Genomic DNA, 13889 nt, shown 5'->3' with positions numbered 1-13889 from the left:
GACTATGCCTAACCTTGTTAGTTTTTCATTTTTTCTACCTTTTTACAATATGCTGTGAAATTTGGAGAGAGACATTCTACATAGCATTAGAGGATCTCTGACTGTTATAGTGGAATATCATTTTTGTATTTTTTGCTTTTTCAAAAGTGAATTTGGCAGCCAATGCAATAGTCTGTAATCTTTGGATGCGTATGAAAATTCACATACCACCAATGGCATAAGTAGGTATTAATTAATAAGAATCACATACTATTATATGAAATAGCTAAACAAGATTTCCCTCATCAGTTATTACCTATGAGGTCTGATGGTCCAGTGCCCAGATTCTCTCCTCGAATTGTGACTTTTGTCCAAGAAATACCTTCCTTGGGAGAGATGCCAGTAACTAAAGGTGGCTGTCGAGTAGGAGCCATGATTTAAGTTTAAAGTTCCTTGAAGTCTAAACAGTTCCAAAACCTGAATAAATGAAAATAAAATCCAATTAATGTTAGTCTAAACATGCTAAAATAGTTTAATATGACTGACTGAAAAGTTGCCACTTTAGTTAGGCAGGGAACAATTTTGACATTTTCTCCACTATCCCTGTAATAAACTGTATATTTACAAGATGAAGAAATAAACTGGGAAATAAAATATTCTCAGTGTGAGAAATGTAGTAAAAAGCCATAAGAATATCTCATTGTAAGTAATGATTTACTGCAGCCAAACAGCAAGACACTTACTCATGTAGTTTTCTGCAATGTGGTGCCAATTCCCACCAAAATGGATGATGTATTTTCCATCAGTAGATAAAGAGATAACATCCACTTAACAAAAATCAAATAATATGATGTAGTTGCTGAATTAGATTATGCTTTAAAGGAACATAAAAATAAAATTGCTCATCAAATGCTTAGCATCACATAGTAAAAACATAATTTATGCTTACCAGATAAATTCCTTTCCTTCCGGATAGGGAGAGTCCACGGCTTCATTCCTTACTGTTGGGAAATACAACACATGGCCACCAGGAGGAGGCAAATACACCCCACCCAAAGGCTTAAATACCCCTCCCACTTCCTCATTACCCCAGTCAATCTGCTGAGGGAACAAGGAAAAGTAGGAGAAACATTAGGGTATAAATGGTGCCAGAAGAATAAAATAAATAATAGGGGAACGCCCATAGACAAGAAAAAACGGGCAGGGGCAGTAGACTCTACCTATCCGGAAGCAAAGGAATTTATCTGGTAAGCAAAAATTATGGTTTCCTTCCTAAGATAGGGAGAGTCCAAGGCTTCATTTCTTACTGTTGGGAAAATTATACCCAAGCTCCAGAGGACAATGAATGAATAACGGGAGGGAACAAAACAAAATAAAAAAAGAGGCGGACCCTATTCTGAGGACACCACAGCCTGCAAAACTTTTCTCCCGAAAGCTGCTTCAGCCGAAGCAAAAACATCAAAGTTGTAAAAAAAAATTAAAAAATCATGCAAGTAGGACCAGGTAGCCGCCTTACAAATCTGATCCATAGAGGCCTTGTTCTTAAAGGCCCAAGAGGAAGCCACTGCTCTAGTGGAATGAGTTGTTCCACTCAATGTCCCGCTGTCTCGTAAGCTAAGTGGATGACACTCCTTAACCAAAAAGATAGGGAAGTCGAAGTAGCCTTCTGCCCCTTACGCTTCCCCGAATAGACAACAAAGAGGAAGATTGTCTAAACTCCTTAGTAGCCTGAAGATAGAACTTCAATGCGCAAACCACATCCAAATTGTGAAGTAAGCCTTCCTTCTATGAAGAGGGATTAGGACACAAGGAAGGAACAATAATCTCCTGATAGATTATGCGATCTGACACAACTTTAGGAAGAAAACCTAATTTAGTTCGTAAAACTGCCTTATCTTCATGAAAAATCAGATAAGAGGGCTCACATTGCAAAGCAGAGATCTCAGAAACTCTGCACGCAGAGGCAATAGCCAATAAAAAGAGAACCTTCCAAGATAACAATTTAATGTCAACGGAATGCAGAGGCTTAAGCGGAACCTGTTGCAAAACCCGAAGAACAAGATTTAGGTTCCAAGGAGGAGCCCCAGATCTAAACACAGGTCTGATGCTAATTAGAGCCTTAACAAAGGACTCCACGTCTGGAAGCTCAGCCAGTCTCTTGTGCAATAAAATCGATAGGGCCAAAATATGTCTCCTCAGGGAACTAGCAGAAAGGCGATTCTCCAGTCTATCCTAGAGAAAAGGTAAGATCCTGGCAACCTTAACTCTGTGCCAGGAAAAACCATGCACTTCACACAAGAATAAGTAGGTCCTCCACACCTTGTGGTAGATACGCCGGGTAACTGGTTTACAAGCTTGAATAAGAGTATCAATTACGAGAAACCTCTTTCGGCTAAGACTAAGCGTCAATCTCCACACAGTCAGCCTCAGAGAATCTAGATTTTGATAAACAAATGGACCTTGTATCAGCAGGTCTCTGCGACAAGGTAACTTCCATGGAGGAGATGAGAACATCCCCAGTAGATCCGCGAACACGTACTTCGCGACCACGACGAAACAATCAAGATTAATGATACCCGCTCCTGCTTGATGCGGGCCACCACTCTGGGTAGCTTGGGATTGATACGGGATGCCATGATATCTATCTCCGGCGTCCCCCACTTGCTGCATATATATGAAAACACCTCAGGATGGAGAGACCATTCCCCTAGATGGAAGGACTGCCTGCTGAGAAAATCCGCCTCCCAGTTGTTCACATCCGGAATGTGGATCGCTGACAGCCTACTCCAGAATCTGAAATACTTCCTTCATCCCCAAGGAACTGCTCTTCCCCCCTGATGGTTGATGTAAGCCACCGAGGTTATATTGTCTGAATGGAATATGATAAACTGGGATGAACCCAGAAGTGGCCAAGCCATCAAGGCCTTGAAGATTGCCCGTAGTTCCAAAATATTGATTGGGAGGGAGGACTCCTCCTGAGTCCACAACCCCTGTGCCTTCCTGGTACCCCAAACAGCTCCCCATCCGGATAGGCTTGCGTCCGTAGTCACAATCTCCCAGGATGGTTTTAAGAAGCATGTCCATTAGGACAGATGATCTGGAAAGAGCCACCAAGAGAGCGATTCTCTTGACCGGCTCTCTAATACAATCTGTTGAGACAGATCCAAATGATCGCCGTTCCACTACCTCAGCATGCACAGTTGTAAAGGTCTGAGATGGAACCTGGAAAAACATAATTTATGCTTACCTGATAAATTTATTTCTCTTGTAGTGTATCCAGTCCATGGATCATCCATTACTTATGGAATATATTCTCCTTCCCAACAGGAAGCTGCAAGAGTCCACCCACAGCAAAGCTGCTATATAGCTCCTCCCCTAACTGCCATATTCAGTCATTCGACCGAAAACATGCAGAGAAAGGAAAAACCATAGGGTGCAGTGGTGACTGTAGTTCAAATGAAAAAATTACCTGCCTTAAAGTGACAGGGCGGGCCGTGGACTGGATACACTACAAGAGAAATAAATTTATCAGGTAAGCATAAATTATGTTTTCTCTTGTTAAGTGTATCCAGTCCACGGATCATCCATTACTTATGGAATACCAATACCAAAGCTAAAGTACACGGATGATGGGAGGGACAAGGCAGGTACTTAAACGGAAGTTACCACTGCCTGTAAAAAACCCTTTCTCCCAAAAATAGCCTCCGAAGAAGCAAGGTATCAAATTTGTTAAATTTGAAAAGTATGAAGCGCAGACCAAGACTCCGTCTTGTAAATCTGTTCAACAGAAGCCACATTTAAAAAAGGCCCAAGTGAAAACCACAGCTCTAGTAGAATGAGCTGTAATCCCTTCAGGAGGCTGCTGTCCAGCAGTCTCATAAGCTAAATGAATTATGCTTTTTAACCAAAAAGACAGAGAGGCTGCTGAAGTCTTTTGACCTCTCCTCTGTCCAGAATAGACAACAAACAAGGTGAACGTTTGATGAAAACTGTAGTAGCTTGTAAGTAAAACTTTAAAGCACAAACCACGTCCAATATTGTGTAATAGATGTTCCATCTTTGAGGAAGGATTAGGATACAAGCATGGAACAACTATCTCTTGAGTGATGTACTTGTTAGATACCACCTTAGGAAAAAACCCAGGTTGGTACGCAGGACTACATTATCCGTACGAAGGACCAGATAAGGAGAATCACATTGTAACACAGATAACTTGGAGACTCTACGAGTCGAGGAATTAGCTACCCAAAAGGAACTTTCCAAGATAAAGATTGATATCTATGGAACAAAAAAGGTTCAAACGGAACTTCTTGAAGAACCTTAAGAATCAGGTTTAAGCTCCATGGCGGAGCAACAGTTTTAAACACAGGCTTGGATCTAACCAAAGCCTGACCAAATGCCTGAACGTCTAGAATACCTGCCAGACGCTTGTGCAAAAAAATAGACAGAGTAAAAATCTGTCCCCTTTTAAGGAATTAGCTGACAACCCTTTTCTCAAAAACATCTTGGAGAAAAGATAATATCCTGGGAATCCAGACTTTACTCCATGAGTAACCCTTGGATTCATAACAATCAGATATTTACACCATATCTATGTTCAATTTTCCTAGAGACAGGCTTTCATGTCTGTATTAAGGTATCAATGACTGACTCGGAGAAGCCATGCTTTGATAACATCAAGCGTTCAGTCTCCAGGCAGTCCATCTCAGATTGATTCTATTTAGATGGTTGAAAGGACCCTGAGGTAGAGGGACCTGTCTCTGAAGCAGAGACCGTGATGGAAAGGATGACATGTCCACCAGATCTGCATACGAGGTCCTGCGTGGCTACGCAGGCGCTGTCAAAAACACCAAAGCCCTCTCCTGCTTGGTCTTGACCTCCGGAGGAAATCCCACTCCCCCGGAAGAAAAGTCTGATGACTTAGAAAATCCACCTCCCAGTTCTCAACACCTGGGATATGGATAGCTGATAGACAAGAGTGAGTCTCTGTCCAGTAAATTATTGTAAGACTTCTAACATCGCTAGGGAACTTCTGTTCCCCCTTGATGGCTGATGTAAGCCACAGTCGTGTATATTGTCCGACTGAGTATGATGTACCTCAGAGTTGCTAACTGAGGCCAAGTCTGAAGAGCATGGAATATCACTCCCAGTTCCAGAATATTTATTAGAAGGAGGGTCTCCTCCTAAGTCCACTATCCCTGAGCCTTCAGGGAGTTCCAGACTGCATCCCAACCTAAAAGGCTGGCATCTATTGTAACAATTGTCCCATCTGACCTGCGGAAGGTCATACCCTTGGACAGATGGACCCGACATAGTCACCAGAGAAGAGAATCTCTGGTCTCTTGGTCCAGGTTTAACAGGGGGACAAATCTGTGTAATCCCCGTTCCTCTGACTGAGCATGCATAGTTGCAGCGGTCTGAAATGTAGACGTGCAAACGGTACTATGTCCCTTGCCGCTACCATTAAGCCGATTTCATTCATGTACTGAGCCACCGAAGGGCGCGGATGGGATGAAAAAAACACGGCAGAAATTTAGAAACTTTGACAACCTGGACTCCGTCAGGTAAATTTTCATTTCTACAGAATCTATCAGAGTCCCTAGGAGGGAAACCCTTGAGATTGGGGATAGAGAACTCTTTCCTTGTTCACTTTCCACCCATGTGATCTCAGAAATGCCAGTACTACGTCCGTATGAGACTGGGCAATTTGGATGTTTGACGCCTGTATCAGGATGTCGTCTAAATAAGGGGCCACTTCTATGCCCCGCGGTCTAAGGACCGCCAAAGCGACCCCAGAACCTCCATAAAGATTCTTGGGGCTGTAGATATCCCAAAGGAAAGAGCTACAAACTGGTAATGCCTGTCTAGAAAGGCAAACCTGAAAAACGATGGTGATCTTTATGCATCACAATGTGAGTATAAGCATCCTTCAAATCCATTGTAGTCCTCTATTGACTCTCCTGGATCAGTTAAGATGGTACGCATAGTTTCCATCTTAAATGACGGAATTCTGAGGAATTTGTTTAAGATCTTTAGATCCAAAATAGGTCTGAAGGTTCCCTCTCCTTGGGAACCACAAACAGATTTGAGTAAAAACTCTGTCCCTGTTCCTCTCTTGGAACTGGATGGATCTCGTACACAATGTAAGAATGCCTCCTTCTTTATCTGGTTTGCAGATAATTGTGAAAGGCGAAATCTCCCCTTTTTTTGGGGGGGAATCTTTGAAATCCAGAAGATATCTCTGGGATATAAATTCCAATGCCTAGGGATCCTGGGCATCTCTTGCCCACGCCTGGGCAAAGAATGAAAGTCTGCCCCCTATAGGATCCGTTACCGGATAGGGGTCCGTTCCTTCATGCTGCCTTAGAGGCAGCAGCAGGCTCCTTGGCCTGCTTATCTTTGTTTCAGGTCCGATTGTCTCCAGACCGCCTTGGACTGAGCAAAAATTCCCTCTTGTTTTGCCTTAGAGGAAGAGGATGCCACACCTGCCCTGAAGTTTTTAAAAGGTACGAAAATTAGACTTTCTTTTTTTTTTTTTTTTTGCCCTTGATTTAGACCTATCCTGAGGAAGGGCATGACCTTTTCCTCCAGTGATATAAGCAATAATCTCCTTCAAACCAGGCCCGAATAGGGTCTGCCCCTTGAAGGGAAGTTAAGTAGCTTATTTATTAAAGTCACGACAGCTGATCATGATATAAGCCATAGCGCTCTGCGCGCCAGTATAGTAAAAAACAGAATTCTTAGCCGTTAGTCTAGTCAAATGAACAAGGCATCAGAAAACAAAGGAATTGGCTAGCATAAGCTTGTCAAATATATTCATCCAATGGAGTCGCTTAACTGTAAAGCCTCATCAAGAGACTCAACCCAGAACGCCGCAGCAGCAGTGACAGAAGCAATGTATGCAAGGGGCTGCAGGATAAAACCCTGTTGAATAAACATTTTTTATCCATTGGATCTAAAAAGCACAACTGTCCTCGTCAGAGGTAGTGGTACGCTTAGCTAGAGTAGAAACTCTTCTCTCCACCTTAGGAACTGTCTGCCAGAAGTCCCGTGTGGTGGTAACTATTAGAAAACATTCTTCTAAAAAATAGGAGGGGAAGAGAACGGCACACCTGGTCTATCCCATTCCTTATTAAAAAAAATTTTTAGTAAACCTCTTTAGGTATTGGAAAAACATCAGTACACACCGGCACTGCATATTATTTATCCAGTCTACACAATTTCTCTGGCCCTGCGATTGTACACATTCATTCAGAGCAGCCAAAGCCTCCCTGAGCAACAAGTGGAGGTTCTCAAGCATAAATTTTAAATGTAGAAATATCAGAATCAGGTTAAATCATCTTCCCTGAGTCAAAAAAAAAAAAATAATCACCCACAGACTAAGCATATTGTGAGGTAGTATCATGCATGGTTCTTAAAGCGTCTGTATGCTCTGTATCTACCCCAGAGCTAACTGCTTTCCTTTAATTTCAGGTAGTCTGACTAATACTGCTGCCAGAATATTATTCACCACCTTTGCCATGTCTTGTAAAATAAACGCTATGGGCGCCCTTGATGTACTTGGCGCCATTTGAGCGTGAGTCCCTGAAGCGGGAGTCGAAGGGTCTGACACGTGGGGAGAGTTAGTCGGCATAACTTTCCCCTCGACAGAATCCCCTGGTAAAGAAACGCTATGGGTGCCCTTGATGTACTTGGCGCCATTTGAGCGTGAGTCCCTAAAGCGGGAGTCAAAAGGTCTGACACATGGGGAGAGTTAGTCGGCATAACTACCCCCACGACAGAATCCTCTGGTGATAATGTTTTTAAAGACAAAAAATGATCTTTATTGTTTAACATGAAATCAGTACATCTGGTACACATTCTAAGATGGGGTTCCACCATGGCTTTAAAACATAATAAACACAGAGCTTCCTCTATGTCAGACATGTTAGAACAGACTAATAATGAGACTAGTAAGCTTGGAAAACACTTTAAATCAAGTTAACAAGCAAATATATAAAACGTTACTGTGCCTTTAAGAGAAACAAATTTTGCCAAAATTTGAAATAACAGTGAAAAAAAGGCAGTTAAACTAACAAAATTTTTACAGTGTATGTAACAAGTTAGCAGAGCATTGCACCCACTTGCAAATGGATGATTAACCCCTTAATACAAAAAACAGATTAACAAAACGAAAAATATGTTTTAAACAGTCATAACAGCTCCTACTTTTGAAGCCCTTTTGAGCCCTTCAGACATGTCCTATAGCATGCAGGGGACTGCTGAGGGAAGCTGAATGTCACTGTTTGTAATTTTAACTGCACCAACTGTAACTTTTATACTATAACAGTGGAAATTGTTTCTATGCAAAATTTAAGCCAGCCATGTGGAAAAAACTTAGGCCCCAATAAGTTTTATCACCAAACATATGTTAAAAACGATTAAACATGCCAGCAAACGTTTTAAAACACATTTTTACAAGAGTATGTATCTCTATTAATAAGCCTGATACCAGTCGCTATCGCTGCATTTAAGGCTTTACTTACATTACTTCGGTATCAGCAGTATTTTCTTAGTCAATTCCATTCCTAGAAAAATATTTTACTGCACATACCTTATCTGCAGGAAAACCTGCACGCCATTCCCCCTCTGAAGTACCTCACTCCTCAGAATGTGTGAGAACAGCAAATGGATCTTAGTTACGTCTGCTAAGATCATAGAAAAACGCAGGCAGATTCTTCTTCCAAATACTGCCTGAGATAAACAGCACACTCCGGTGCCATTTAAAAATAACAAACTTTTGATTGAAGAATAAACTAAGTAGAAAGCACCACAGACTCTCACAACCTCCTATCTATGTTGAGGCTTGCAAGAGAATGACTGAATATGGCAGTTAGGGGAGGAGCTATATAGCAGCTTTGCTGTGGGTGGACTCTTGCAGCTTCCTGTTGGGAAGGAGAATATATTCCATAAGTAATGGATGATCCGTGGACTGGATACACTTAACAAGAGAAAAGGAATGATGTCATACAGGACAGCATGAGACCAATCACCTCCATACACTGAGCTAAAGAGGGACTCAAGGAGGTCCGGAGGGCAAGACATGCCGAAGTTAGTTTGCAATGTCTCTGGTCTGTTAGAAATATCCTCATGGATATGAAATCTATTATAGTACCCAGGATTTCGACCCTGGTACTTGGGATAAGAGAACTCTTTTCCAAATTTATCTTCCATCCATGTTATCGAAGAAGACTGAGAAGGGACTCCGAGAATACTTCCGCAAGACGAAAGGATGGTGCTTGCACCAGAATATCATCCAAGTATTGGGCTAATGCAATACCCTGAGTTCTGGCAATGGCTAGAAGAGCCCCCAGAACCTTTGTAAAGATTCTTGGAGCAGTAGCTAGGCCAAACGGAAGGTCAATGAACTGGAAGTGCTGGTCCAGGAATGCAAACCTCAGAACTGAAAGTGTCTCTGTGGATTGGAACATGAAGGTAAGTGTCCTTCAGATCTATAGTGGTCCTCCTGAATTAAAGGAAGGATGGACCTTATCGTCTCCATCTTGAAGAAAGGAACACTGAGAAATTTGTTTAAGCACTTTAGGTCCAGAATTTGGGACCACAAATAGGTTTGAATAAAACCTCAAATCTCTTTCTTCGATAGGCACCAGGACCACAACTCCTAAGGTGGATAGATCCTAAACGCACCCTAGAAAGGCATCCCTTTTTTCTGGTCTGGTAGACAGATTCGAGAGAAGGAATCTGCCCCTTGGCGAATGAGATTTGAAGCCTATCTTGTATCCCAGAGATACCACCTCCAGGACCCACAGATCCTTGAACCAGGCGTCTGAAAAAAGTAGACAGTCTGCCCCTACACAATCTGATCCCGGATCGGGGGCCGCCCTTTCATGCCGATTTGTTTTCGACTGGCTTCTTATTCTGCTTGGATTTATTCCAGGACTGAGACGGCTTCCAAATACTCTTCGGATGCTCTAGCTTGGAAGAGGATTGTTGTCATTGGCATTTGTCAGAACGAAAATTAGAAGATTGTCGTCCCTTAGACTTGTTCTTATCTTGCGGTAGGAAGGCAAACTTGCCTCCGGTAACCATAGAAATAATGGAGTCTTGGGTCTGGACCAAATAAAATCTTTCCCTTGAAGGGAAGAGAAAGGAGTCTGGACTTAGAAGTCATATTCGCAGACCAAGACTTCATCCAGAGCACCCCGGCAGGCTAGGACCGCAAAGTCAGAGGCCTTTGCATTTAGGCGAATAATGTATATGTTCGCATCACAGATAAAAAAAAATAAGCAATTTTCAGAGCTTTATTTCTGACTTGAATATCCTCGAGGGGAAACTCCACCTCAATAAGTTCCGACAAAGAGTCGCACCAGTAGGTAGCCGCTCCAGCAACCGTGGCAACTGCAGCCACCGGTTGAAACAAAAATACCGTATGTTGAAACATCTTTCTCAGAAAGGTTTCCATTTTCTTATCTATCGGCTCTCCGAACGAATTACTATGCTCAGGAATGGAGCCCCACAAATCCAGTTGAGAGTCTGGGACAGGGAACAACTTTTTAAAAGTAGACGAGGGGGAAAAGGAAGAACCAATTCTTTCCCATTTGTTCTTAATAATGTTTGCCATCTTAACCGGCACAGGAAAAATCAAAGGAACTTTCCTGCCTATGTAAACTCTGTCTAATTTAGGTATCATAGGTTCTTCAGGCCACGCAGCCTCTGGAACCTCTAACGTAGACAGAACCTCCTTTAATAAAAAACGTAAGTGCTCAATTTTAAATCTAAAGGACGGTTCCTCCGCAGCAGGAGGCTTAGACGCTAAGGACTCCGACCCAGAAAGTTCACCCTTTGAAGCTACAGAGGTTAACTCATCATTGGATAACTGGGACATAATAGCTAAAACCAACAAATATTTAGATGACTCCGGGTCAGGAGAGCTATGTTTAACCTTTCTCTTGCATTTGTTAGAGCAAGGTAATGCACTGACGGCTGCAGACAACGCCGTTTGTAACTGCACGGCAAAGTCCGCAGAAAGAAGGCCCCCTCTGGATGGAGGATTAGATGTGCTGCAGGGAAGTACATGTGGAGTGGATAATGTAGCAAAGGTAGTAAATCTCACGGTTCTGAGAAGTAGACAGCTCAGAGGGACTATGAGCCTTAGAAGGCTTGTCTCCCTTCTTAGACTTCATAACGGTATTAAGGCATGTGGAACATAATTGAGTGGGCGGGAAAACCACGGCCTCCTCACAATATAAACAGGTATGATTTAGTACAGAAGGAGTACCTTCTAACATGTCAGAGTACTCCATAGCTCAGGCTATACCCACAGAAGGACACAAATGAAAACGTTTTTTATTATAGAAAACTGCACCTTTATACGCCCAATAGCTGGGGCACTCACCACCTCCTAGACCCAGACAATTAACAGAGGAAACGTTCACAGGTTCAAGTCTCAGTCGGAATGGAGGAAATGAACATAGACCACACCTGGTCACATGGAGTGCAAGACAGTACTTTCCCTGTTATTACAAGTACAGAAAGTAATAGGAGCTTTTCAACACTTTCAAAAATGAAAGTGAAACTTAAAAGTGAAACCTTTTTGTTCCAGCCAAGAACACACAGTGTCAGCCCAGGAAAAAATATAACAAAGCAGCATGTAAATAATTAATACACTGATTAATTAACCCCAATTGTTCAATAAACCCCCTTCAGAGGATATTAACCCTGTATCCTATCAAGGTATAAAGGAGCCACATTGTGACCCTGTTATAGCGTTTTATGTGTAAAATTGAAAGAATCTTACCTCCAGGATCCATGCTGTGGAACAGAACACAGCCTCTCAAGTGTGACAGTCTTATAGCAGCGCTCGTAACATGGACTTGAGTGAGAGAAAGCAGGCAGTGAAACTCGTCAACACTAATTGCTTAGAAAGTGTTAGCAGTAGTCTGGATGGTTTCGCAGAAAACCTGCATCTCTAGACTCTAACTTTCATCAATACTCTCACTGAGAGGTTGACATGACTACTTAAAACTCCAGTCCTATCTCGAAGGGCATATACCCTTTTTCAGGACTTTCCAAGTCTTCGGACACTTCTTTGCTACCTCCTAATGCGACGAAAGGCAAAGAATGACTGGGGCAATGAGGAAGTGGGAGGGATATTTAAGCCTTTGGCTGAGGTGTCTTTGCCTACTCCTGGTGGCAAGGTGTTGTATTTCCCAACAGTAAGGAATTAAGCCGCGGACTCTCCCTATCTTAGGAAGGAAGTCTTTGTTTTAAAAATTAGTTTTTTCATATTTATATTGATTTTTTTTTTTTCAATTACAACTGTGGCATTAATCACAAATACATAGACAAAGTAACAATATAACTCACGTGCCAGAGTCGGCAATATAATATCAATTGGAATAATCCAGTGTCAACAATATTAAAACTATATAGCGAATAAGTCTATGAGAGTGGTCCCATAAGTTGAAAGACTTCAAGGGTGTCCATTAGCCCCTTTATTTATTTTTTATATTTGATAATATTTTATTAAGTTTACAAATTTCCCAGCATGACATCATACAGTTCAGATTAACATAATAAACAGGAAGAAGGTCATATGGGTATTGTAAACAAACCCGACATTTTTTACATTTTTTTAAAGAGTAACAAGATTCAGAGATATAAAGACTGACGGCAAATTATAGGGTAGAGAAAGGGAAAGGAGGAAGGGAAAGGGGCGGGAAAGAAAGGGGTAGGGAAGACAAAAACAAAACCTTCCATACTGATCCCATCTTTGTATTATACAATAGAACCTAGGCATGCCCATACACAACGTGTTCAGAGAGGGTAGCAAGTATAGTAAGATAATCAGCCCTAGAGATAAAAGTCAGTTGGTTAACTTCTGTTAGGTTTGTCATAAATGTAATCCATTATCAGAAAGCCCCTGCTCCCAGAGGAAGAGAATGTCAGTGATGAAGTCTTGTTTGCCAATATAGTAGTAATACAATTTTTCAAGAGCTAAGATATGTTCTACCTTGGACACCCACTGTGTATGTGTAGGGATCATTTGGGTCTTCCAGAGTCTCGGGATTAGCCTTTTTGCACAAGCCAACATTAATTGAAGTAGCTTTGTACGATAGGCACAGTGCAGTGGTGGAATGAGGTTAAGGAGAATGACACAAGGGTTGAGGGTTATATGTGAACCTAAGATTATGTTGATACTTTGCTCTACTTGTGTCCAAAAGCCAGAAATAAGTGGACAACCATATGTGGTTGTCCACTTATAGTCCCTATGAATCCACACCGCCTCCAACAAGTGGACGAAGCGGTCGGGTAGATATGTCTGAGAAGATGCGGTGTCAAGTACCAACGGGCAAATATTTTATAGTTTATTTCAGATATAAGCAGTAAAGTAGAAGCTGAGTGAGACGCCCTGAAGCAATGCTTCCAGTCATCGCTAATATTATCTAATATTTCTGTGTTCCATTTCAGCAAATATGCAGGTCGCTGAGAAGGGAAAGACCCTTGAAGCATTTTATACATTAATGAGAGATGTGCTCTCTTGATTTAAGGATTTGTGCACATCCGCTCAAACGCCGTTAATGGTCTCAGAACATTAAGTTTGTGTGTGCTATTGTTAAGTGCATGTCTAATCTGTAGGTATGAATACCAATTGTGAAAGGGAGAGCCCAGGTCATTATTTATTGATACTCTATCTTTAATCGCCCCGGAGTCTAACAGTAAATAAATGGGCAGATTTTGCAAACATTCTATGACATTCGTATGAGTAAAAGAGGTATGTTGTAGGAAGAGCAGATTATTCAGTAGCAGGGTTAGGGGGCAGAATGAGGTGGAGATTCCTTTAATATGTGTAATTACATAGTCCCACATGCCAAGGGTGGCTTTAATATAGCTGTCCTGGTATGCTAAAA

The 13889-nt window shown here is 41.9% G+C and overlaps 1 protein-coding gene across 1 annotated transcript in view; it reads right to left on the bottom strand.

Moving 5' to 3' along the window:
• The window catches only part of EXOC2 (exocyst complex component 2), a 914329-nt gene that overhangs the window by 792669 nt on the left and 107771 nt on the right, over window positions 1–13889 (bottom strand). The window contains 1 exon segment of the mRNA XM_053714663.1: window positions 296–456. Within this exon segment, the coding sequence (XP_053570638.1) occupies window positions 296–413 (118 nt within the window). The 5' untranslated portion in view covers window positions 414–456.

The sequence above is a fragment of the Bombina bombina genome, chromosome 5, assembly GCF_027579735.1.
Source record: "Bombina bombina isolate aBomBom1 chromosome 5, aBomBom1.pri, whole genome shotgun sequence".
NCBI lineage: Eukaryota > Metazoa > Chordata > Amphibia > Anura > Bombinatoridae > Bombina > Bombina bombina.
Note: the sequence above shows the minus strand (reverse complement) of the source record. Positions and strands in the feature narration are given on the sequence as shown.